We start from the raw sequence: 27006 nt of genomic DNA on the forward strand, positions 1-27006 counted from the left end.
CCGCAGTTTTTGAATATGGATATTTGAATGCGACGTGCTATCATGGTACATATAATAGTATTCTCGGCTGTTTTCCCTTTCATTACACGCACCACCAGCAGTCACACCTTCTGCTTTGAAGGCTACAGCATTCATCATATAAATTACTTGATATTTCAAGCTCATGTACTACTGCATCATTGTACTACTGTATTACTCTTGTATTACTGGTGGTGGGATCTCTTGCGAGTCCGCACGGGGGTTACTACCACCCTGCCTATTTCTGCCGTGAAGCAGTAATGCGTTTTGGTTTGAAGGGTGAGGAAGCCGTTGTAACTATACTAACCTTAGAACTTATATCTCAAGGTGGGTGGCGGCATTTACGTTGTAGATGTCTATGGGCTCCGGTAACCACTTAACAGCAGGTGGGCTGTGAGCTCCTCCACCTATCTAAGAAATTTATAAATAAAAATCTCATGTCTCAAGGTGGACGCTGGTATTCACGTATAGTAGTGATTTCTGTAGGCTCTGAGGGCCGCTTCGGCTGTGAGGTTGCTCAGCCACTTACATAATAAAATTAAATTGAAAAGACATTTAGAGTGCGTTATTATTTTGTACGTACGTTTGTATAAAACTTAATTTGAAATAAAAGCTACATACCTAAACTGAAAATATAAATTTGCATCTTTAAATAAATATTAAATAGGCAAAGACGAAACAGCTCAGCACCTTCTTATTGTCTATATAAAGTATATTTAGCTTTAATCAACCATCAATTAACAAAACAAAGAAATAAACTAAGTTTTAAAGAAAACACTAACAAAACAAAAAATGTAATGTCATAAATAGAATGAATCTAAATCTTGAGGAGTCACTGACTAATGTGGTTATGGTCGAATATCGAACTCACACACGAACATATAAATATAACATAATATGTAGATATAGGTATTTACTACTTAGCTTCATAAAACATTTCGTGATTGTCACAACGAAACGTGGCTAGCTTTCAAAACTACTTCACTTATAAAGTTTAGTGCAAAACAAATTTTAGTTTACCCTAATAACACAGGTAAGATATTCGTAATTATTTAAGGATTAACTCTCTACAAATACTTTAGATTGTATATAAATATAATTAGTATTTCTCCAGTACAGCCGCTGAAAGAATGCGTTCGTAATCGAACCGATGTAACTTTAAAGGGGGTTTGTTTTTACGATTGTAATTTTACTATTGTTGATTTGCCTGATATACCTACTCGTCATTTAAAAATTCATCTTTATTAAAAAAATACGTAAAGTTTATCATTATTTCAGCCGCCGGATTTTAAGTCAGCAGTTTGCCTATGTAGAAATATAATTTAAATAGGAGCTCGAGCATTCCACATGTAAAAAACGACCCCTCGCTGACATCAAGCTAGCATCTCGTCTTAACTCTCAAGCCGTACATACTAGAGTACGGACTACGGAGGTTCCAGCCTACAGCGGGCCTCGGGCGGGTACCCGTGCGCCACTATCTTGCCGCATTCCACAGACTCGAAGCCACGGCGCACCCCGCGCACGTTCCTTTGCATTCGCCGACCCACGCGCCCACTCCGCTTCACTCAATGTATCAGTCGTTCTAGTGCGCGCATGGATTTCGTGCGCCTCGACGACAACCTTCGCGCCGTTTACACGTAACATAGTGCAAACTCTACATCAGTGAAGTGAAGTGTTAATGGATGCGGTTTATGGATAACAGTGTACTTTGCATTTAGCAGCAGTAGATTTGTCTATTCATGGTGAGTGATGTGATTCTTCGTGTCATCTTGGATTGCCACTGTGGATGCGCGCGCTTTCACGATGCGGCCACTTTCATTTCATACGCATAACTCGAATTCCGCGCGCTCGCGCCGACCGGGCGACCGCGCTGCGGCCGCTGACCCTTCGCCCGCGCGCGCTTCCTTTGCAGCACCAGCACAAACAACGTCAACTCATAACATCTAAGTACCTTCATAAATGCGCTACCAATTTTTATTTTACGTAAATATCATGTGGTACAAAATTTAAAAAAAACTCCCAATTCAATTGCTTGTTTCATTCGCTTACATATTTTATAATAATTCTTGCGTAAAGTAAATTTTCTTTTTACATCCTACTTAAATGATGTGCCCTTTGGATAATAATTTGCGTCAGGGATTCGTCCGACTTGCTATTGACATATTATTTAAAAAATATTATGTATACATTTATGTGTGTTTATATAATGTAATAGTTTTTAAATAATATGTATAATGTGGAAAAAACTATTTCAAATAATCTCGGTTAATGACTTCGTGTGTTATCGTCTAACATTGTATCGAATATTAATGTTGTAACATCAACCAATAGATCCTACTTAAAAACAAGGATGAAGCGCCAAGCATCCCAAAACTACGTACCTAGAGATACTTACAGCTATTACATTAAATTCACTAAGAGAAACAGAAAATATTATTATAGCAAAAAAAAGCAATTAACAACTTAAATTTATTTATAAATAGGTATAAATGTAAAGTTAATTTCAGTTGTAGAGTTATCAATTATTTGTTATCATACAGAAACCTAAGATTACCTACTAATACGAGTAATATGAATTTCTTAGTAGTTCAGCAGCAAGCATTTTTAATAATAATAAATTTTACAAAAATATGTAGGTTTACCACATTTAAATGAAATAAAATACGATCCATGCGCATAAAATCAATGATCTTTTGGATTAATCATCAAAATTCTAATTTATTTCACAGTTGATTACTTGTTTACCCAATTCATAATAATACAGTATATAATTAAAAAATAAAACCATCCAAGCACTTCATTAATTTTTTTATGCCTGTTTCCGTTTCCAATAACAATTACATATTTTTAACTTATTCTAATAAAAGCGCGCTTCTGCAGTCCTAGTATAAGTGTAACACAACAGTTAACTCAGTACAGAGATTCTGATAATGTATATGTTAATGTTTATACAATTAAACCAATTTTTTCTTATTGCCCTTGTAGGCAGACGAGCATACGGCCCACCTGATGGTGAGTGGTTACCGTCGCCCATGGACTTCAGCAATTCCAGGGGCAGAACCAAGCCGCTGCCTACCGCTTCTTAATAATTTTCTGAATCCTAGATTTTCGGGGACACCAGAATGTATTTGTTTATCAACTTGTTTTTCAAGTTTATTTAGTTGTATACACTAAAAAAAGACTAGATAAAAACGTAGGAGAGGTAATCTTACATGGTAATAGTCTTTCTGGCGATTGATCTTAAGTAGCGAGTATAAAGTCCCCTACTCATTACGTCTACAACTTCCTATAGAATTACTATTTTATCCCTTTTCGTTTACGAGGGGCTGTAACCAGCTTTTAGCTTAAACGTGATCATACATTCCGGTTTCAATAGTACCTACTACGTTTTCCAGAGGTATTGTGTATTTCGGCTCATGTCTTAAGGAGGACAGTGGTATACGTATTGTGAGCGTAAAAAAACTCTTGGTGCTATATATAGCTCACCACGTATTATCAACGTTCGTGCGGGCCGTGGTGTAATTGTGATTGATAAAACAAATGAATCATTAACCGGCAATAAACGGCTGCGACCGCGACCGCATTCCTGTGATAGCGCAATGAATGTGTAAATAAAAGGTACATGACGTACTGTCTGTGTAATAAATGAACATCAATTATACGAAATTGAAATTTAACGTTTGAATACATTAAAAGAGCTGCTTCGCGTTTCAGAATTAAGCAGAATTACGGTACCAACCCGAGTGGGATTAAAATACGCCATAGCAAGCGTAATTGCCCATAAATTTTGCGGGTTTTCTTTAATACTATAGGACATCGGTCATGAACTCCTGTTGGGTACGTAGCTTCATAGAAAATTTTATAGGTACTTGCCTGCTTGCTGGATTTGAACCGCACCGGGTGTCTTACAGACGCTTCGGAATACCGACAAAATTCGTAAATCTAGTGATTCGTAGTGCACAGACATACATAGATAATGTGGACTCAATATTTTTTAGCAAATAATAGGCACTTATAAAATATAGGTCCGATCAGAAACGAATAAGTAAGATACCCTCTAAATCAGGTGGTGGGGTAATTAATCAGCAAATAAACAATAACCGTAATGGTTCATGACGTCACCACCATTAGGATGCAGGCGTTTGAGAATTGAGAGATAGAGAGAATATACTTTTTCTTCGCCCTATTTTTATTATAAATGTTGTACATCATTTTATATGATAATTATAAAAATTCGTTGAAACTTTTATAAAACTTATGCAGTGAGATTGCACTTGCACGGAATTTACAAACAATTAAAGGCTAGTGATTAGACCACCTAATAATACAATAGTTACAAAATCACAAAGAGTGAATAAATCAAGTGACTCAAAATAAAGAATACTAAAATCTTTAATAAACAACTGATTTTTTTTTACAAGACGATTATGACCACATTTGATGTCATAATATATAATGTAAAATATGTAAATTGAAAATGTAAACCTCAGCTGCCTGAATTTTTAAAAGCACCTATCAAATAAATTATTAGCATTTCTGTAAGTCTGACAAATTTTATTAAAAATGAACTTTAATTAAATGAGTATAACGACTGTACCCCTCTTCATCGTGTCTATCGTTAAATGCATGATCTTTGCCCTTTTGTTGAAAATATTTGCCCGCCATATTATGATGTATTCGTACGTTTATTGCACTATTACAAAAACTTCCCTAAATTGGCGACATCTCACGATTAATTCAAGATTTTTTTTTATATATCTAATCAATAACTACGAACAAGTGATATAAAAAAATGGGACACTAAAAAAAACAAAAAATATATATTTAAACTACAATTAGCAATGGGTTAAACTTACGTAACACCTCAAATTTTTCAATAAACTACTAGGAGGGATCTACTAGTAGTGAGAATGAGATAGAATATAATGACTATTGATAACTTAATAATTTATTTTTCTGAGTCTCTCTACACACCGAGTACAGAGCTTTTTCAATCCCTTTAAAAAAAAAAGTTTTGTCTTTGTTCTGCAAAAAGCTCTCTCCGGCATCCATTACCTCGTTATCGTCTTCGTACCTGTTTTCCCTTAAGTATTATTTCAATTTGGGGACCAGATAAAAATCGCCAGGCGCCTGATCTGGTGAATAAGAGGAGTGGTCAACCAATTCTAAGTCAGCTTCCTGAATGACAGCCATCGCAACTGCCGATCTAAGCGCGGGTGCGTTGTCGTGATGAAAAAGCACGCCCCTTCGAAGTTTCCCTCTCCTTTTCTCTTTGATGGCATTCTTCAACTTGGGAATTAAAGCTGCATAATATTGGCCTGTAATAGTGGTTCCACGCTCCAGGTAATCAATCAACAATATCTCTTCTAAGTCCCAAAATATTGAGGCCATAGCCTTGCCACGGCACGACACTTCTTCGGGGTCGGTAATGATGGCCGTTTCCATTGCGAAGATTGCTGTTGTGTCTCGGAATTAAAATGATGAGCCCATGTTTCTTCCATTGTTACGAAACGAGACAATAAGTTTTCAGAATCTTCTTGAAACTTGTCCAACAATATCTTCCTGTCGGTTAACATTCTCGGCACCCATCTCATATTCAAAGATTGTTTCAATATGGATTGAACACTTTCATATGAAATGCCCGTTTCTTGAATTAAGTATCGGATGGTAACTCTTCGATCGCTCAATACAATTTTCTCGACTTTCGCAACATTTTCTTGGGTGACTAACGTCGATGGACGGCCGCAACATTGTTCGTCTTCTGTACTCGTTCTCCTTACTCGAAATTGTGAAGCCCACCTTGCGACAGTGGAAGACGGCGGAGCAGACTCTCCTAATGTTGCCTCCAAATCGCAATGAATCTCTTGCGTCGTTAACTTTTTTAAGCAGAGGTATTTAATAACGGCTTGCACTTAGTTTTTCTCCATTTTCGACGACACAATGCAAACAAATGACTACATTTAGGAAAAAACCAAAGAGAATCGAATATTTTTTTCTATATTATTATTACTTGACAAATATGTATCTGAGCTATGCCTGCCAGTATTATGTTTTTCTTACAAAGAGTATGTCGTTCTCAGTAGGTACTTTTGATCCCTCCTCGTACATATAATGTTATCACAATGGGCATTGTTATTAGATTTTCTCCCATTTTTTCGTTTATTTCTTTGCTTTACAAATAATTGAACTTTTTGACTTGAAATGAATATACCTACTTTATTAAATCTTGTGACACATTCGTTACGACTATGTTTTAATTTTCACTTTTCATTAGTCAGACTATGGAACTCCCTACCACATTCAATACGTGTCAGCTGCTCTTTTGTATTATCACTAATTTATATACAGTAAATAAAAAATAGTAAATAAAACAAACACTAAACATAAATTGTTTTGTTGATGTGTCAAAATTATGAATTTACAACCTTGTACCTAAGCTTAAAATACCTCTAGATTTTTAAATAATTATAAATTTGTTTGGTTCAACCGTTTTTTGTCACTGAACGAGTGTCATCATGTTGATTTCTTTTTAAAATAAAAAAATTATAAAGTTTAATTGAATGAGAAGTGTGGCGCCAGTCAAGTAAGCTGATTGAGTTAGTAGTCGAGATTTAATTTTAAAGTGTTAATCCCTGATTAATATTATGACGTTTTTAACACCAATTAATAAAATCTATTTATGTCACTAAAGACACAATAGCATGTTTCAAATGGATTTAAAACCTTATTTTAAAGTAAAAAAAAATGGTAATAGGACACTTCTAAAAAAGACACCGCATACTGATACTTCAAATTCATTGTCATTTGTCAGATCAATCGGAGTATGTACATGTTTTATTATTTAGTTAGAGATATATTCAGCAGTCCTATCTGCTGTACAAGGTTTAATATACTTCCTTATACTGGACACCGGTTCTTTGACCCGATCCTTGAGCTAAACATCTATTGACATTCCTGAACTGATAGGGAATTTGCATTTATTCATTAATAAATAAAGTATCCCAGCAATCTAAAGCGCGCTCTGCACCCCTGTCGCACGAGACCGTTGACCCCATGCTTCAGCTGATGCTATACATAAGTATATTAAAGTACATTTAGATGACTGTTTACGTAATAAAGTTCCAGGTAACTCACATGTAGTTATGTTACGTTTTCACCTAAGACTAAACGTTCTTAGTATTACTACATAGAATACTATAAAGTTGCCATTTCATTTATTTTACATGTAATTCTGTTAGTGTACCTACAACTATATTGTACAACAACAAATTTTCACACGTCACTCTATTCATATTCATATTTGGTAGAATAATACACAGATAGGTGACTAAATTACTATATTGGTTCTCTTCGACTTTCTCTGGAAAGAGCTTGGCTGACGTTTCCGGCAAGAAACATAAAACTGTCTGCAAGGGTTGATGAATTTTACTTATATTTTAAGTACCTGTGTTCTTAAATAACTTAAATTTATTAAAAAAACAGTTACGTTAGATAATGTAATTAGTAACTACTAGATGTAGCCGTCCGCTTCGCTTGGCATTTAAAATTAACATTATTAATTCTCACCCCCCACAAAGATTCTCATCATTAACGCCCCCGCAACTGGTGTAGGGAGTCCAACACTCATATAAATGTTAGCCTATCCATTAAGTACATGTATTTTCTACATGGATACCAAGTTTCAAGTAAATCGGATGCATGGTTCAGAGGTTATAACGGAACATCCGTAAAAACCACTGTAGATTTATATATTAGTATAGATTGAACATTTTGTCGTTATCATAAAACGTCATTAACTGTTAAGCATCCAAAATCTTGAATGTCAAAATTCGTAGCGAGATGTCGAAAAGTGGAGGCACGACGACGGCTTTAGGTATGCGAGGACGCAAGATGCGGCTGGCGTAGGGGGAGGGGCGCTCGGAATCTGAAGGTCGTCCGCATTCCTCACGTCGCCCGTCCGCTGCTACCGCGCTTACGTAGCGCCTGCGCACCCCGCTCCGCCGCCTCGACCGGTCTACCCCTCCCCGCGCCCCTACCCGCCGTCACAAACTATCGCGCATTTACTAAAACAAAAACATGTTCATGGCTATAAAAGAGCCACAGAGGTACCGGATGGTATCATATTAATTCGCTTCTAGTTTTTTTTGGAAGCGTTTCAGTTCTACATTCCTTCAAAGTATTGTGCTCGTAACTACAACTAGGTAGTAAGTAGCAAGTAATATTCTACTGCGCGCATACGCAATGTACCCACATTAGTTATCTATTTACCATTAGTTGACCGGGCCACAACTTTAGATAACAATACATGTTTTGTTCACATCCAAACTTGTACTATCTTTTTCTTCAAAATAACATTGTTCTCGTTATCCTATCAATTACCACTACCAGTCTCTGTAGCTTCGGGTTTGAGAAATATGTATTTACCCACACTTATATTTAAATAAATTGAATTTACCTAGAACAATATATAAATATATCTGTTAAATATCCTAGTGAATAATAGTTTATAGGTAGGGTATATGAAAGAGTGTAAACAGTCAAAACAACTAATTATCTCTCAGGCACGTTCACACTGTATTGGTGATGGCGTCATAAACCTTAACGTGCATTCTTTTATTTAACTAAAGCCTTTACCACCTATTGAAAGACCTAGATTACTTTTTATGAATCCTTATTTTAAATTAGACGCTTCATTTTCAGTGCACGGATAAGTGAACGACGGCCCTTCTGGTGTTAAGTGATCCGGAGATCATAGACATAGTAACGTGCCGCCACCTACCTTGAGACTTGAGGTCGAAATAAAAATGGTATTGTGTAACGCTTGTCTCACCTTTCAAACTGGAACGCAACTGCTTTGCGGAAGAAATAGGTATGATGGTGATATCTATGCCTACCACCAGTGTTTGTGTGTTTATTTGTTCGCTATATTTTGTTTTGGACGTGAGGGTTTGTTGTGACCCTTATGCACAGTAGCCTTTACACCTTCACCAGGACAGGTGAGCTAGCTCAAGAGCTTAGCCGGTAAGGATAAGGTCTGATAATATCTGTTTCCAAGGCCCTAACAGCTCAAAGACATCTGCTTAATCAGTGGATCTACTATGGGATCGAAATCATGATCCGCTGTGAGAATCCGACTGAGGCTATGAGCGTCATGCCAAACTCTTCGACAAGTTTGTTCGTAAACTGTGCGATCGTACGTGTTTACGATTGAGTTGAAACTTTGTCCGGTGATTGTTAGCACTTCAGTGAAGGTTTTTGTCATAGTACCATCAAAGGACGAGAAGCGGCCCAAATGCTTTTACAAAAATAAAATTTTTCATTCATTTACTGATAATCACTGCGGGCATAAGTTTTATGAATGAGAGTTTGTCAGAAAAGTGAAAAGAAAATCCTTATATAAGTACATTGCATAACACTGCTGCGACGTATTTATTCCATACCGTATACCAGTACCGAATTCTTCAAATTTATTCCGTAATGTTTTCTATTTGGTACCTATGTAATTATTTCAAGGAGTTTATTGATGTTAAATTTAATATATTCTGATCACGGTTCCGCAATCCGATCGAAATCGGCATCTTTGTATAAAATATTTCGGTCCAGGTATCCTAATTTATCATCCTTTTAATAATAATAAATAAAAACAGTTTAACCGTTAACCTATTTGGAGATTCCGAATAGTATGGTCGTAAAAACTACGTGTGCATATTATAATGTAACAAGAAATATTTAGAACTTATTGACCTATATTTATTTAGGTAGGTTCATTAATTAAATTTTATACAAATTTAAATTTGTTTACTGTAATCATGTCGACTTACACATAGCATACAAAACAAACATTTTTTGTAATAAGATATAACAGCTATAAAATTTACACATAAAACATAATTGTGGATTATTTTCATGTTCTCAGACGAATACCTTAATTATGTTTAAGAAAGTACTTCAATTGTCTCACAATAGTCTATTCAATTGTCTCACAACATCATATAACAAATTTGTACAATTTAACTTCAAAGTGTTTTAAAAAAAGCTTTTACCTAGATTAGGTTACTGCATTTTACAGTTTAAACAATTCGGGAAGAAAGTTCGCCAATCTAATAAATATCATTAATTTTAAATGCAGCTTGAAACTTCCTGAAAAATAACGCATCTTTAGTCCATTGAAATAATGCATATTATAACAATTTAATAAAACTGCAGAGTCTCGTGTATTTCTATACTCTATGGTCTGTTCTTTGCAGATCTCTGCATGCAGGTAGTAAGGCAAGATCGTAAAAAAAATGGAATCCACAGATGGCGCATTTCTGAACATTCCAATGCCTTGCCGATGATAAATTAATAGACACGACAAATTCTGTTTTACTAACTTCTTTTACTGTATATGATTTATTTATATTTATTTTGGTAATCAAAATAGCTTTCATTACTGCAACACTTAACTGCGTTTAATCACTTGTTCATATTTTATTCATTTGAAAAAAACTCTTTCAACGGTGCGTTACTTCCAGGCAGACACATAACGTACTCAATCCTAATTGTGGAAAAGTTTGTTAAATGAAGATTGTTGGTACGGAAGTGCTGGAATAATTCGACCCAACGGTTTCCAGTAGAAGCATTCTCGGCATTCCAGTCAGAGATTTTTGCGTCAAAGACTCGTTGACTCGTATCTTGGCTTCTGCTACTAAACCCTTGTGTCTTCAATAAATCAAGAACGTTCTGCACCTCTTCTCACATAGGCACTTTTGTTAAATTAGCCCTATTAAATTAGTTCTATGTTTAATTGAAAAATAAATTTTGATTTGTTTGCAAAAGCGGAACTATGTCGGCCTCTCTGGAGACAGCGGGACATAATGCCCGAAAGCGGGACTGTCCCACCACAATCGGGACGTATCGTCCCGTTATATATACAGGAATTCAAGTTCTCATCTAGAAGATTATTATCTTCTATTTGGGTGATAATTGCTAGATGTAAAATCTGAAATACACCCATGGTTAAACGAGTTGTATGGCATCTACTATCCTCTTTTATAAATTAAGTCTACGTGGTATGCGTAGAAACTAACGATTTTATTGTCGATAGACACACTAGGTATGGCAGAGTTCACCTGGTATAAAATTGTTACCGTATGTCTTATGGTATCTCTAATGTGCGTACATAACAAACTAAATGTCGCTATCCACTTTAAAACAAATCAGGACGAAATCTCGATTATTTCATTACTGATCCACCCTTACCGCACGATTGCTTCGCGGCAGAAATAGGCGAAAGGTCGGTACTTACCTTTGCGGAATCTCGATAAGCCATTAGTAATTACTCTTTTTTTTATATTATTTCGTTCATAATGGAAGCTGTTCACGGAAACTTCTTATGTACCTACACTTATACTTTTAACAAAATAACACTTATTATACAGATACCTAGATATTTGTGGTTTACGTCTGAAATAAATATTAAGACATTAATATTCAACTGTGAAAGAAAATATTTATTTTAAAAAATATTTATTTTCTTTTAGCCATTTTCAGATTATACTTTTCGTATGTATTAACTTATCTTATACAATATTTAAGTTAAATTGCCTAAAAGTAAAGACAAACGCCTTTACCGCCTAAAGATTCGTTTATTCGTTTTGTTCTGTTCCAAAGAAAAAACTTTAATTAAAATTATTATTTTAACCTTACTTTCTCCCGATTAACTCTGTGTTTATTTTAGGAAGTTTACTTTGTTACCTGTTCGGTACATATTTACTAGTAATTTACTAGTAACGGATCTTACTACCCTACCAACTCTCTATGAGATGTATCATTGCTTATTCTATCCAATTTTTTCTGTATTTATTTATTAGTCACACAATAGACATCACAAGCTAAAAAAGATACATAAAAAACACAAGTAAAAAGAAACAAAATCTGGCTTGCGACATAAGCCTTGTGCGCACGACTAAACAAGACAAAGTGCTGAATTTGTACACAATGTTCCGTAAGACAATTAAAAATAATAATGTAATATTTATTATTTCAGAGGGTGTAACAGTAACATCGAGATGCGACATGCGCGCTCTGTGTTCGGTTCGCGGGCCGTTAGGCGGAGACACTCGCGCTCTAGGCGCGGGTGCTCGGTTTCTGTCCCTCCGCATGCCCGGTCAAGCACAGCCTCTTCACTTCGTTGTGGAAGCAAAATCAAGAGTCAAAGAGTTAAAAGCATTGGTCAACGGACATGTCCAGCTACGAGGCATGACCGATACGGATTTTTTCGGATTAGCTGTATTACAAAGTAAGTAGTTTTAAAGATTATTCTATTGATGTTCACTGATGTTTACGCAACTTTACACACGTAAAATGTTCACGTCACGATTTCACAAAGTTTACACTTCGCATTATTTATTCACAGCGTAACGCATTCCTTGCAAAGCATTCTGCTTATCTATGCAAACAAGCGCTGCTTTATAATCTATGTTTCATAAATACTTTTTATTCAAATCACAACGTCACATCGGTAGTTAGTGAACATTGAACATACGCCTTTCGGAACATACGCCTTTCATGTACAAAGTAACACGTATATATTTCGCAACACATAAATTTAATGAAACATGTTACAGCTGTAGGTACAGAGAGTGAAATCTTTTTTATTTTATGTATAGACTACCTTACACCCCACCTAATGATAAATGTCTACCGGAGCCCGTGTTTATTTAAACTAAGGTAAATGTTGCCACCCTCCTGGAATACATAACTATTAAATATTATACGTTTAACAAAACGATGGTAATCTACATGTACAAACAAGCTCAAAACGACCTAGCACCGGTGTCTAATCAACGCTGGGCATTTCTGTTTTACAAGATTCCAACAACAATTGTATTGAATTGTATTGAATTCCAATTGAATTGTACAACAATTGGTACTTGTTATATTTGAATCCCGGTATAGCCATATCTCTTGATGCGATTACACCTGATGCCCTAAGAAATCCTAATGACTTTGCTTTTCCGCAGACGGCGAGTATTTGTTTGTTGATTTGGAGAGCAAATTGTCGAAGTACGCACCAAAGAGTTGGAGATCATCACACACTCATGTATGTCTACTATTCCTAATATAAACAATGTTATAAATAAAAATACATTTGCATAAAATCATTAACATATATTTTATTTATTTTACAGGGATTAGATGCAAATGGAAAACCTCTCCTGGAATTGCATTTTATCGTCCAATTCCACGTGGAAAGTCCATTATTATTACATGATGAAGTTGGACGCCGTTTGTACTTCTTACAATTACGTCACAATATTCGAACCAGAGACGCTTTACCTGCGGAGATGGTGCTTTTGCTTTCTGGCTTGGCATTACAAGCAGAGTATGGAGACGCAGACGCCTACGATAATCATGATTACTTCAAAGTTGAAGAATACGCACCTGCGTCGCTTACAGGAGACTGGGTAGCTGCGGCAATGCGCGCTTGCCATCGTGAGCACCACGGCTTATCAAAAACAGAAGCAGAGACGAGATTTATACGTGAAGTTTGTTTGTTACCGGACACGCTAAATTCGCACCGATACCGCTTAAAACAAAGTAAATCAGAACCAGAACCCGGAACCGTTTGGTTACTCGTTACGGCAAAAGGCATAAAAATCTTACCAGATAACGGAACCCTGTCAGATTTTATTTGGAGTGCTATAGGAAAACTCAGTTTTGATCGAAAGAAGTTCGAGATTAGAACGGACGACGGCAAAATAACTTTGTACTCGTCGAGCGAAGAAAAGTGTAAATACCTTTTCGCTTTATGTAAGGAAACCCATCAGTTTTCAATGAAAATAGCACCAAGATTCAGTGAGATTTTAAGAAAAGAGGAGGAAGAACGTAAACTTTGTTTTGGCTATTCAAAATCTTTTAACTCTCGGTACAACCAAAACAAAAGTGAGCAGAGAATATCGGTCATCTCTTCAACGAGTTCCAACACAACATCAGGTATTGTCAGTGACAGAGTGCAATCCGAAGATGAATTAGAAATTATGATCGACTCCCCTCCGGCACCTTCTACGGAAAGTTTGGCTATTGCTCATTTGTTAGACAGCTCGAATTCGTACGTTATCAGTCAATCAACTCAAGAAAATAAATCTAATAGCTTATCACCTTTTCATTTTCAAAAATCGAGATTCAAATCAAAACGCACAAAGGAAGAATGTGACAATACTTTAAAAAATGAAACCTTCAATCCGGAAGCAGTACAACATTCGATAAATCAGATGGATGAAACGACTTCTTTGCCTGATCAAAGCGTTGTCGAAAGCGACAGTCCGACTTCAAGCAAATTAAAATGTACTGGATCGCAATGCTCATCATCATGCAGTACAGTTATAATGACTAGGACGGGTCTAAGTACTCTAAGTAGAACATCAAACGCGAGCAGCTTAGAATTAGGATACAGTCATACGGCTCAAAATTCAATGATCAGTGATAATAGCACAGGTGGTATAGACTTAGAATACTCCCAAGATACCGCTTCAGCATTATATGATGGGTTAGGTCAACCGGCAACAATAGCTGCTTCTAGTGAAACAAGCGGTGTTTATACAATGACTAGTTCAGAATTAACAACTAGATTAAAAATAGATGCAATGTCAGAAGATAGCCGAACAGATTATGATGAATCTCATTATGATTGTTGTAAGCAAGCAAAAGAGAATGATCTTGCAGAGTTTGACAGCATTTCGTCTATTCTTAAAAATAAAGCAAAAACACTGAATCACGTAACGAATAGATTACAAGTGCCAAGTTCCGATTGCGTTGATGGGTCATCGAAGTATGCAAATCAGGATCACGATAAAGAAAACATTATACTTTTTAGAGAACGAACAAACTCCAACGTAAGTGCTAGTTCGTTCCATGGAGACGGAAGTGACCCAACAGATAATAAGCATAACTTATTAACAGCTAGTGAATTAAGTGATTTGATTGTTGGAAGGGGTGTTTATCCTAAAAAACAATCAGTGAGTGACACTCTGGATTCAGTATCCGATTATGTAAGGCTTCCGTTACCTTTCTCTGGGGACAGTTATCTCCCGGGTCATGAAGACACTGCCCCTTGCGATGACAACTACCCCAACAATCAATTTTTCGACCGACCTCCGACTCCTCCGACTAGAATAGACAGCCGTAAACTGCTCAATTTGTCTTTACCAAATATATTAGACATAAATCTGGATACATTTAATAAGCCCAGTTTTCCTCAAAAACCACCACCGCCGTATGAATTTAACCACAGAACAGTTCCATTACAAATAAAAACGCCGTTAAAAGACCCTCCTGCGTATCCTGGATGCTCATTGAGTACATTGAGTACATCCTTGACGCATTTGTCAGATAAAGAAGAAGTATCTGCAAGAATGGTCACGTCCAAACCAATGATTACTATACTGAAAGCAGAAGCAGGAGAAGTTAATATACCCTGTGAAAGAACTTTCGCTAGTCCCATGGTGCTGGAACATAGATTTCAAAAATCAAAAAGACATCAGGCTTCAAGTCGTAGAGCAGAAAGATCAAAATTAGCTCAAGGAATAAGTAATCTATCTCCATCAAGAGAAGTCCCTCCACCCCTTGGAGTTGATTCAAACGTGTTTGTAGCGATGATGAAGTTACCTCCACCTCCGCCCCCACCAAGACGATCTAGGCTTCCACCACCTCCACCAGTCACTAGAATACCTCCTCCACCTCCCCCACATAACCCTATTTTTCATCAACAGCTGTACAGCGACGTCGATTACGTTTATTACCCTCTACAAGATCCAGCAATTTCTCAACAAAATTATCTTGATCACAAACTAACAGAATCCAGACTGACAAATATGCAAAAAAACAGTTTGCAATACAGAAGCACACCGTACTTATCAACATCTTTGTCTGCATCGTCCGTATATGGCTCAATACAAAACCTTTCAGATTCTTATATCCAACTTCCGGGAACGCGTGCGAGCTGGTATTCATTAACGAGCAAAACAACTATCAGCAATCATTCCATCAATGTGGATAGGCCGCATATGCCGCCATGTTTCGTAGATTTTTCACGACCTAAACCTGACGAAAAGATTCTCATAAAAGAACCACCACCGGTGAAAATGAGGAGAATGCCACCGCCGCCGCCGCCACCCTACGAGCACAAGAAAAAACTGCCACCACTAAAAGAACCGAAACAACCACACGGCAGTGCAAATGTGAAAAGTGAATTTAGTGCTAATAAATTACACGCTAATAACTGTGATTTGGACATTAAAACGCTTAGGGAAAAAAGCAAAAACCTAGACTTACCTCTTATAGCGGCATTGTGTAATGACCGCTCTTTACTCAAACAAACTAAAGCTTTTGGTGCTCCAAAGTTATCGAAACAAACATGTACTGATTATGACAGTGAACGTGCAAAGTCCGCTCCCAACACCACCGATAACGTAGATATAAGAAATAAACAAGAAATTAATGTCAAAAGAGTTGCAGGGTCGCAGAAAAAGATTTTGTTAAGAAATCCTACAGACAAACTTCCCGCATTACCAGGGTCGGAAGTGCATACACCTAGAGCCATGTCTAACACGTACGTTGTGCACCCCGCAGTAGTAAAAAATAAAAAAATTCAACCAAACTCATGACATCATTAACTTTGTCTCGTCTTTGCTACTTGTGAATCCTTCCAGTGCTATGATCTTTCATCCACCGATTCGGTATCATTAAAAGACTGATATTATGCATCATGACAATCCAACTTGGGCCCACATAATCTAAATTCAACTTCACATTATTTATCTTTGTTGTTAAAGTTTTCTTGAATTATACAATTATGTTTAATAAACAATAATAATTTTAAATATTTACTACACTCGTCACAATTAACTATTAATGTGGACCCAAATAATGTAATTACTTAACATTTAATATGTACATATTTTTGATAATTTCTTTTTTTTCTTGTTAATATCAATATTTAATATGTAAAAAATCAATGTTTGTTTGATTTAAATTCACCTGAAAAAATGAAACGTTATAAGATAGTACATTTATGATATACGTAATAATAATATTATTACCTATGCACAATGCCTAATTCATATTTAAGTACCTTGAATAAATTAATGTAGCGAAAAGTACTTAAACGATTTTTTTTTTTATTTTTTTTTAAGGGGGCCGGAACTCATAGACTTCAACAACGTAAATGCCGCAACCTACCATGAGACATTAGCTCTAAGTCTTAGTTTTTACAGTACAACAGCTGCCCCACTCTTCAAATCGAAACGCAATGCTTCACCGCAGAAATAGGCAGAGTGGTGGTGCTCGCCCGTGCGGTCTCCACAAGATGCTCTACCACCAATTACTACAAAATTATCTGGACACGGGATATAGTTAAGTAATAGCGTGATAAGGAGCTAGGCAATCTCATACGTTCCCTACGTTTTATTAATTTAAGACTAGACAACATAAAAGAAGCCCACAGATTATACACAATTTACTTAAATCATTGACGAGGGAGATTACCTGAGAATCCGAAAGTAATACGCTTAGGGAATGAAGTACGAAGTGAGAGTAAACTAATTTACAGGTCGCACACTGACTGTAAGAATTCCAGCTTGCTACTGTTGCTGAATAACTTTTTTTACACAAAATCTCGATGGAGTTACTGTAATTGTATCTATTGTAAAGTGCATTCGTCCAATTCCGAAAATGCTATTTAAAAATACTTATTGGTACTAAAAATATCGCATAACCGGCATCTTTCAACGGATTAAATTCTTTAAATAATACTTCAGTCGACTCTATTGTGCTATGACGGAGTTTGGAGCTTGTATGTCCACCGCAATATTTATGTGAACGAGAATACCTGTTTCCCACTTCTTTTTTTAAATTTCAGTCCTATAGGAACATCGTGACTTAGAAATTCTTTTTTTTATACTCGACGGCTTAAGAATAAATTTTAACAAAAAAAAAAGGATTGTCCGGGATGCTTCGCAAAACTTGTGATATATGAGTCGTCTATTATCAAAGGTGGCAATCTGTGCATTTGGGCAAAAAAATGTTATTGATGTGTCAATACAGATTGATTTGAATATAATCGTCTCCTTCAAAGAATACGGTTAAAAACCTGCATTAAATAAAGGTTAATACTTAACCTGTTATTATCTAAGATGTCGTTCAGAAGAGTTTTGTGACTGCCAATGGAATACAGTCAATAATTCGTTTTTCTGATTTACCAATAATCGTCCAAAAGTCACATTGCCGGCTTTGATAATAGTCGACTCATATGCTTGATTTAACTGAAGTAGGAAATTAATCGATAATAAATATTAAATTTTCCAACGATACAATACATTTGAATACCTATATCATTTTATATAATGTGAAATAGTATAACAATTGCAATAACGACCACGTATCGCCAGGTTTGATCAAAACTGACGAAATGTACTTAATTATGTAAAATTTAAAATAATCGTGTCAATTACGAAACAAGCAACAGTAACTGTGTTGGCAGTTTGGTGTTTGAGTTCTTCGAACAAGGAGGTTGATCTATATACCTACCTCGTGCGCCAAACGTTACGAAGCTGCATGCAATCGACTTAAAATCAAATCACAAGAAAAGTTCATTTCACAAGTAACAAGTGCACTTCTATTTTTTGTAGTTTTTAGGTAAGGGATTTGTCTCTGTCCTTTTCCCGCAAGTTCAGTTAATGATATTTATTTGAGGTCTGTGGGCATTCAATATACTTAGTATCACCCAAAAATAATAATAGGAATATTGAATTTGAAAGATAATAAATATTTGGGAAGTTACACACAGCCCTCACAGGTCCCAAACTAGAATACCCTTGACTATCGAAACCTAAGACTGATACATACATACATACTTATATACGTATAAATATCACCCAGACCTAATTCAAACACAATGCTTGTTATATGTATGAATGTTTACCGAAGCGGGAATCAAACTCACTATCATAAGCCCTGAAACAAAGGAGCTAAACTACGCTATCGGGTCCGCGAATTTTCATTTACTATAATATATATTATGATGATGGTTTTAAATAGTTATACACCAAATTCTAATAGTTATATTACACTGAAATACTCGCTCGCTTTTTTATTTTATATGAATTTTTGTTGAAACAGCAAAGTATGTTTGTAAGAATAATAAATGTAGCTTTTTCATCAAATTTTTATTTTATATTACGAGATATACTATGTACATAATTATGTACAAATATATGATAATACTTTTTAACAAACAATAAAATGTTTTAACCATCTTTGGTATTTCTAAGGAACTGAGAATTGTACAAATATTTATTAATATTAATAATTACTTAATATTATTCAATACTAAAATATAAAAAATTCAAAGGAAAACGATTGTATTATTCGTTATTTTAATGTTAGTAACATTAGTAAAATTTTAAAACAAAACAAAAAATAATACTTATCAGATCTATGGTCAGTCATAAATAAAAGTTGAGATTAATTAAATTCAATACTTAAAAAAAAATTGACATAAGTAAACATCGCCCTAAAGAATCGGTTAGGATGTTATCTCTACAAATTCGTTCGAATGGCTTTATTTCTCCATTTTAACTATTATTGCTGAATTGGGCGAGAAAGTCACTTTCTCAAAATACAATACTTGACCAATTAATGAAGAATTAGTGCCAGCAATAACTTTCCCACCATAGAACATTGTAGATAAATCGGCTGTTATAGTCTTATTGCCTAGATTACCGACAAAAACGCAGGCATTTCTACGAGGGTACCAACGCTCAATCACAATCAAATCTTCTTCCGTCTGACGTATTTCTACATTAGGTTGCATAACGCCCTCCTTAAAAATTGCTCTTAAGTAAATTGTAGGAGTAGTCACTCTTACCATAATCAAGTTTTTAATGACATTAAGAAAATCATAATTTGGCTTTAGTACAGACTTTAGGTTCCATGGTAGAATTTCAACATTAGTAGGGGTCACCTCACTATCAGCAAAAGCCATTTGGACTAAGTTATGAATATCTTTGTGTTCATGGAAATCTTCTTCAACATCATCTGGTATACCGCCCAATCCTATCTCATCTCCGTAGAATATACTTACAGTTCCTGGAAGAACGAATTCTAAAACTGTCAAAGCTAAAGTATTATTAATATGTTTTGTTGCTATTCTTTCACTGTTCACGTTACCAATATTCCAATGTACCCAAGGATAATGAGGCTTAGACCATAATTGTCCATCCACAACCTTCTTGATTTTATCACAAATACCAGCAGTTTCATCTTCTAAATCTATATGAACATCTATGAGATCAATTCTTGACAAAAGAATATTCAAAGCATCACCTGTAGCTTTACTATAAGCCAATTCACTGGCAATCAAAATTTTATTGAATCCTATAATTTGTTTCCAAATCTGAAGAGTTCTACCAAAATATGGTTCGTTCACAAAATTTTCCAATTTTTTTAAATAAAATCCATCAACTCCTTGTGCTTGAGACCAATGAATTATAGCAACAGTTGTTGGATCCAAATAGTTTACTTCAGTATTATTTGCTATGATAATAGATGAAGTAGAGTTAAAAATGAGACTTGGAAGAGCCATTGAAATTACTGGTAAATCAAGTATGACTGACATGTTCCTTTTATGTATATTAAGTATTAGATCCTGGAAGTCTTTAAGTACGCCTAAGCTCCTGTCTATGTCCAACATAGAAGTTACATTATTGTAATCTTCAGGATAATGGTCAGCTTGAAATATATAATTAAGGCGAATAGCAGCAACACCTAAATTTTGTATATAATCAAGTTTAGTTATCAGGCCTTTAAAATCACCTGTGCCATCATTATTGGAATCTTTAAAACTGGCAGGAAATACTTCGTAAAAAACCTTTCCTTGATACCACGGTAGGTCAATATTACATTCTTTAGGAATAGTTACTATCATACCAATGATAGCTGCAAGACAAGCAATGAGCCCAGACAGTACTACCCACAGTAAAATCTTTCGTATAACAACCCAGTTCCAGTTCACAAAGCTTGGCAGTTTCCTATTATTAATTTTCAAATTCCCATTCAGTTTAACATCTTCTGCCTGAAATTAGACAACATACTTTGTATTGCTACACATTAATTTCCTACTGCCATCAATGAGCAGATGAGTTCAAGGCTTCATAATTCAAAACAAATATAAAATATCAATATGTGGTGTATAGTATTTAGGAATCATCACTAAATAGGTGTTGTCAGGCTGGAATGACACACATCAGTGTCATAAAAAAGGCAACTATGGGATACATTAGATTGCGCAGCAGCATTTGGCAGTATATTATGGTTCCCAACCCATATTTATTTAGGTAGGTTATATTGTGTCTACATCGGTTGGTACCACCAACTTACATGTTAGTGCTATGATTACAGCAAAACATTCAAGTTTGAAGGTAGAATAGACAATATGTCTATGAACTCTGGTAAGTACTTTACACCAGGAGGGCCATGAGATAGTTTACCCATCAATGAAATAAAAATATTACTTTTTATTTTTTATTTCAGGTCACTATTGTTTGTCAAACTGTTGAATAAATAATAAAGTTGTACCTGTCCAATAATAAGATCCCCATTCTTACTCAGTGTTTGATAATCTAACATACTAATATTGTTTATCAATTGTGCACTAACTGGATCCTGGACAACTGAGTTAGAATCTGCCGAAGAACTTGAATCACCGGCTGTAGCATCTAAAACATTCAATAATATTGTAAGGAAATCCTTACTTATGTATAAATGTCGAGCTCATTATAACTTTATGAATTTGACCTATAGAGGAAACAATAGGAGAGTGTTATATAACACCATTAAGACTACAACCCCATGTCATAAGCAGGTGGTACTGTGTGTCCACATTTAACCACAGATGGGCCTTGAGCTAACTACAGCTAGGCTATAAATGAATAAACTAACTGGCTCAACGTTTCTTTTCAGAATCATAGAATCATATACCACTCCATTTAAACACTCTTGAATATTCAGAAACAGAACAGTAATACTTTCAAGTTCTAATATTCTCAATCTTGTCACATACTTAATGTGCCCACTCTCTTAATATGGTAGTGTGACATTATCCATTTAAATCAGCACTATTCCTTTCACTATATTTTCTAATATTTTTGAAACCATTAGCATGTTTAATTTATTAATAGCCATAAGGTAACTTTTCTGCTTGTTTTCTTACTCTTTGTCAATATTTTGTGATATCCAAACCCTGCCGTTGGCACTTTATATCCTGTCAAATTCATAGCTAATAACAAATCTAATTATTACTTTATATAGAATGTATATAAGATTGTTAGTGCTAGTGTTTTACAGGATATTCCCTATTTCTGGGAAATTATTCTACAGCATTACCACAAGACAACTCTGACCTTGTCAAAAATTTCATATGGTGCAAAGTAACTTAATCTAGCCATCAGCAATTACTTCTTATCGGATTTATTGTAAGTTCACATATTTTATATTATACAATAAACATCAAAATAATACCATTTGGGGTGTCAGCAATATCAATATTATCTCCATTTAATGTAAGGAAGGGCTGCTCAATAAGTTCTTCAGATAAAGGATGCTGAAAATCCAAAGTAGTTGGACTTGGTGTTGTTGGGAGCAACAAACATGTTGAAGATTTTACACCATGCAAATAATCAGAAGTCTCTAACTGACTTCCACCATTAATACTGTTCTCTGGTAAGCTGTCCATCTGAAACTAGATATTACATAATAACACATGGTTATAATAATATGTTTTACGTTAAAATTGCTGTTTAATGCATTTGTAGTAGGTAGATTGTTTTTGTTGTAAAATTCACAGCTCGGTGCCTAAAGATGACGGACGATCTATTCGCAGATAGTTCTGTTATTAAAAACACTGTCGCTAGAGTGACGGTAGCTTATAATTTTTGTTTTGTTTTGTCTATTAGCAATCATAAATAGTTATACCAATTGTTTACATATTAAGCTTCCAACGATTCCAATTCCAACCTACCTGTTCTTAAATATGGAGTGTAACTGTATTATCTATGTACGTTGCCTGTGCTGTGGATGGATTGACTTCAACCCTGTCCCTGTGCTTCAAGTGGCTTCAACCCATAGACCTCCTACTTCATTGCTTCAACCAGATTAAGTAACTAAAATAACCACAAGAATAAAATACCTAGGTACATGTTTCAGGCAGTTTCAGCATTAAGTGTTTAATCTATGGTTTCAGATGCTCGAGTATGGTAATTGGCAAAGAGTAGAGAATCATACAGAGATGTAATTTTTTTAGAGTGGTATATTTATATGTGCATGTGTATTTGTGTTTGTATGTATTTATTATACAATATTATACATATATACTTAGTCTGGCCATAAATACTGTTACAATTAAAAATAAACAACAACATTTGAATTTGGAATCTGTCATTTTTATATGATTGCTCATTGAGTTTTCTCATTTTGGCGCCAATACATTGTACAATATTTTGCGATATTAAAATGGTGTGGAGTGATAAAGAGAACCGAATCGCTGTGATTGCATTACACAAAGTAGGTATGGAGCCAAATGCAATTTTTAAAACTCTCCATACGCTTGGTATTAGTAAAATGTTTGTGTACCGGGCAATGAGACCTCCTCTGTTTGTGACAGAAAAAGATCTGGCCGTCCACGTAGTATTCGTACGAAAAAGGTGGTCAAAGCAGTAAGGGAAAGAATTCGAAGAAATCCTGCCCGAAAGCAAAAGGTGCTATCTTCATCTCGGGAGATGAAGATAGCACCTAGAACCATGTCGCATATTTTAAAAGATGACTTAGGACTTGCAGCCTATAAGAGACGTACTGGTCATTTCTTAACTGATAATTTAAAAGAGAATAGGGTGGTAAAATCGAAACAACTACTGAAGCGGTACGCAAAGGGAGGTCATAGAAAAATTTTGTTTACGGATGAAATTTTTTTACAATTGAGCAACATTTTAACAAACAAAGTGACCGTATTTAAGCTCAAAGCTCTAAGGAAGCTTCCCAATTAGTCGACAGAGTGCAACGTGGGCACTATCTGACTTCAGTGATGGTTTGGTGGGGTATTAGCTATGAAGGAGTGACTGAGCCATACTTTTGTGAAAAATGTATCAAAACATCGGCACAAGTGTATCAAGATACCATTCTTGAGAAGGTAGTGAAGCCCCTTAACAACACCATGTTCAATAATCAAGAATGGTTCTTCTAGCAAGACTCGGTGCCAGGTCATAAAGCTCAGTCTACGCAGTCTTGGTTGGAAACGAACGTTTCGGACTTCATCAGAGCTGAAGACTTGCCGTCGTCTAGTCCCGATCTTAATCCGCTGGATTATGATTTATGGTCAGTTTTAGAGAGTACGGCTTGCTCTAAACGCCATTATAATTTGGAGTCCCTAAAACAATCCGTACGATTGGCAGTGAAAAATTTTCCCATGGAAAGAGTGCGTGCTTCTATTGATAACTGGCCTCAACGTTTAAAGGACTGTATTGCAGCCAATGGAGACCACTTCGAATAAGCTTTTTATACATTAAATTGTTTTATATTTATGTATTAAACTAACACTGTAAAAGTAATAAATGTTATTTGCAATAGATTTTTTATTATTTTTAATTGTAAAAGTATTTACGGCCAGACTAAGTATATTTACACTTATGTATAGTATGTATGTATTTTTGTGTATATAATTTTAATTTAATTAATAAATTTCGTTGCACGATTTATTTATTTATTTCCGCTTCATTTCGATCTGTACTCTGAAGTTTGGCCTTTATCTTGACTAACTAGCGTCGGTCTTTTAAAACAAAATATTGCTTTTGGTATTAAATGGCTGGACGAGCTCACGATCCATCAAACGCTTAGTTTACAGAGCTCATACACATCACAACGTGAATGTCGCTACCTACATTGAGATTAAGCTTTACTCTTTTAAAAGTTTTAAAACCTTTTTATGTAGCTGAAACTTCAACTATGTCCCCTTTGCCTACTCGATTGGACAAATTGAACAAATAATGACCACATCATACTTTTTGGAATCTTAGTACATTACGCCGGGACGGATAGGTGAGGTCCCGGAATCAAACTGAGAGAATTTGCTAACACTAGCCCTGGCAAGAGCAGTGCTTCGCAGAATCTTACCACCGGATCGGAATCGCGACCGACTGAAAAGATCCGGCGAGAAACTCAGTGAGCTATTGTGCTCAGTGTCTATGAATTAGTTCGCTCGTCGAACTCTTCATCGTAATCGACGAGTTCATCATATCATCTTCATTAATTTCATTTAATCTCATACCAATTGATTAGTGTTCCGAATTAATTAACTGCATTTCATTCCACTTCATATTATCATTTATCATTAACATAAATAAAACATATTTTTTTTTCCTTATTTTTTTCCTACCTAAACTGATAGCCCTAGTGGCTATTTCAGCGTAACCCTAACATTAGTAGGTGAGCTCACGGGGCTCAAACCTGATGACGTTGCTAACACGAACCCTAGCAAGAGCCGTGCTTCGCAGAATCTACCACCGGATCGGAAACGCGACCCACTGAGAAGATCCGGCGAGAAACTCAGTGGGCTGTGTCTGAGAGTTAATTTACTCGTCGAGCCCTTCGTCGCAAGCGACGGGTTCGACGAGAACGGTGACCGGTGCTTGAAGTACCTAAAAGCACCGTTAGTGGATCGGGAGGATCCGAGATGACGTGTTTTGGGCGACGTCGACTGCTTTCCATTCTGTCCGCAGGATCGGGAATGTAGTTACCGGCGGCCACGATGAGAGGGTTCTCGTGTCGTGCCGCTTTATCGAAGTGGCGCATTGACGCCGACTGCATATACTTACTGGTGGACTCTAAGTCCAGGTCGTCATGGAGGTCGACGTTCCTGACGAACCACGGGGCTCCGACGGCTATCCTGCAAAAACGGGATTGAATGACTTGGAATGATTTTAAGTGTATGCGGGCCGCGTGAGCGAACACTACACTTGCATAGGTCATGACGGGGCGTATGCAAGTTTTGTAGAGTGTCACCTTATTCCTAAGGGACATTTTACTTCGCCTACATATCATCGGGTAGAAATAAAACAGATTGTCTGTATGGTATATATACCTTTACATTTGAAAGTGCACAAATGTGGGAAAATGATTCAAGCCCGCTGGACGTAACTTTTCGGGGTCCTCCAAAAAGTCCACTGAGAAAGTCTTAGTAAATTACCACCATTTTATTGAGATTTACTGGTGGTAGGACCTCTTGCGAGTCCGCACGGGTAGGTACCACCATCCAGCCTTAATCTAAACTTCTTACTTGAAACTATCAGTCATAAGTTGATGTTATTGGCAATCTGTTTTATTAATGTTTTTGTCAATGTATCTAATGTAACCAAAACAAATTTTACTGTTAATTTTAGCTTATTAAAACCTTATATTCATTAAAGGTTTTCTCTTAGTACAAGCCTATTTTCGCTGTAAAGCAGTAATGCGTTTCAGTTTGAAGGGTCGGGCAGCCATTGTAACTATCTTGAGACCTTAGAACTTATATATCAAGCTGGGTGGGGCATTTACGTTGTAGATGTCTATGGGCTCCAGTAACCACTTAACACCAGGTGGGCTGTAAGCTTGTCCACCCAAATTAGTTTTCATCCCATATCATCTCATTTCATTTCATTTCATCCCATGTTTCATTATTTACCAACTTCATTTCATTTCACTTCATATTATCATTTGCAAAGTTTATTACTACATTAATCAAATTACTTTCTCAACCTAATTCATCTATACAGTCCTACGCTGCTAATTTAATTCAAACTTACACTGATATTATTAATGGCCAACATGGACAGTTTCCTTCGTTTTTTATTAATTTTATTATTCATAAAACTGTAAATATAATTAAGTCGGTGAAATAATCTTATTATTTGACACTGGCTAATT

The 27006-nt window shown here is 35.8% G+C and overlaps 2 protein-coding genes across 4 annotated transcripts; one reads left to right on the plus strand and one right to left on the minus strand.

The window, feature by feature from the left end:
• The first annotated feature begins 931 nt into the window (after positions 1–931).
• Positions 932–17156, plus strand: ex (FERM domain containing expanded). Of its 3 annotated transcripts, none has more exons than XM_028178208.2 (4): positions 932–1051; positions 12047–12298; positions 13023–13102; positions 13191–17156. In XM_028178208.2, the coding sequence occupies exons 2-4, from the start codon at positions 12076–12078 to the stop codon at positions 16662–16664; spliced, it is 3777 nt and encodes a 1258-aa protein (XP_028034009.2). In that variant the 5' UTR covers positions 932–1051; positions 12047–12075; the 3' UTR covers positions 16665–17156. The 3 variants fall into 3 exon arrangements, with proteins under 3 accessions (XP_028034009.2, XP_028034007.2, XP_028034008.2); XM_028178206.2 differs by lacking the exon at positions 932–1051 and adding an exon at positions 1582–1760; XM_028178207.2 differs by lacking the exon at positions 932–1051 and adding an exon at positions 8141–8222.
• A 2052-nt stretch (positions 17157–19208) lies between these two features.
• LOC114245928 (amino acid transporter heavy chain SLC3A1) lies at positions 19209–23205 on the minus strand. The gene is made up of 4 exons (XM_028178245.2): positions 23075–23205; positions 22576–22795; positions 21634–21773; positions 19209–21130 (listed from the first exon to the last, which is right to left on the minus strand). Exons 2-4 carry the CDS (start codon positions 22787–22789, stop codon positions 19619–19621), a joined length of 1866 nt encoding a protein of 621 aa, XP_028034046.2. The 5' UTR covers positions 22790–22795; positions 23075–23205; the 3' UTR covers positions 19209–19618.
• Positions 23206–27006: the final 3801 nt, after the last annotated feature.

Source organism: Bombyx mandarina, chromosome 12, assembly GCF_030267445.1.
Source record: "Bombyx mandarina strain Sakado chromosome 12, ASM3026744v2".
NCBI lineage: Eukaryota > Metazoa > Arthropoda > Insecta > Lepidoptera > Bombycidae > Bombyx > Bombyx mandarina.

Coding starts and splice junctions, on each gene's coding strand:
- ex (XM_028178208.2), top strand. CDS start 12,076: ATGCGCGCTCTGTGTTCGGTTCGCGGGCCGTTAGGCGGAGACACTCGC. Junction 12,299..13,022: donor CGGATTAGCTGTATTACAAA/GTAAGTAGTTTT, acceptor GCTTTTCCGCAG/ACGGCGAGTATTTGTTTGTT. Junction 13,103..13,190: donor GGAGATCATCACACACTCAT/GTATGTCTACTA, acceptor TTTATTTTACAG/GGATTAGATGCAAATGGAAA.
- LOC114245928 (XM_028178245.2), bottom strand. CDS start 22,789: ATGGACAGCTTACCAGAGAACAGTATTAATGGTGGAAGTCAGTTAGAG. Junction 21,774..22,575: donor TATTGCTGACACCCCAAATG/GTATTATTTTGA, acceptor TGAATGTTTTAG/ATGCTACAGCCGGTGATTCA. Junction 21,131..21,633: donor GGGATCTTATTATTGGACAG/GTACAACTTTAT, acceptor GTCTAATTTCAG/GCAGAAGATGTTAAACTGAA.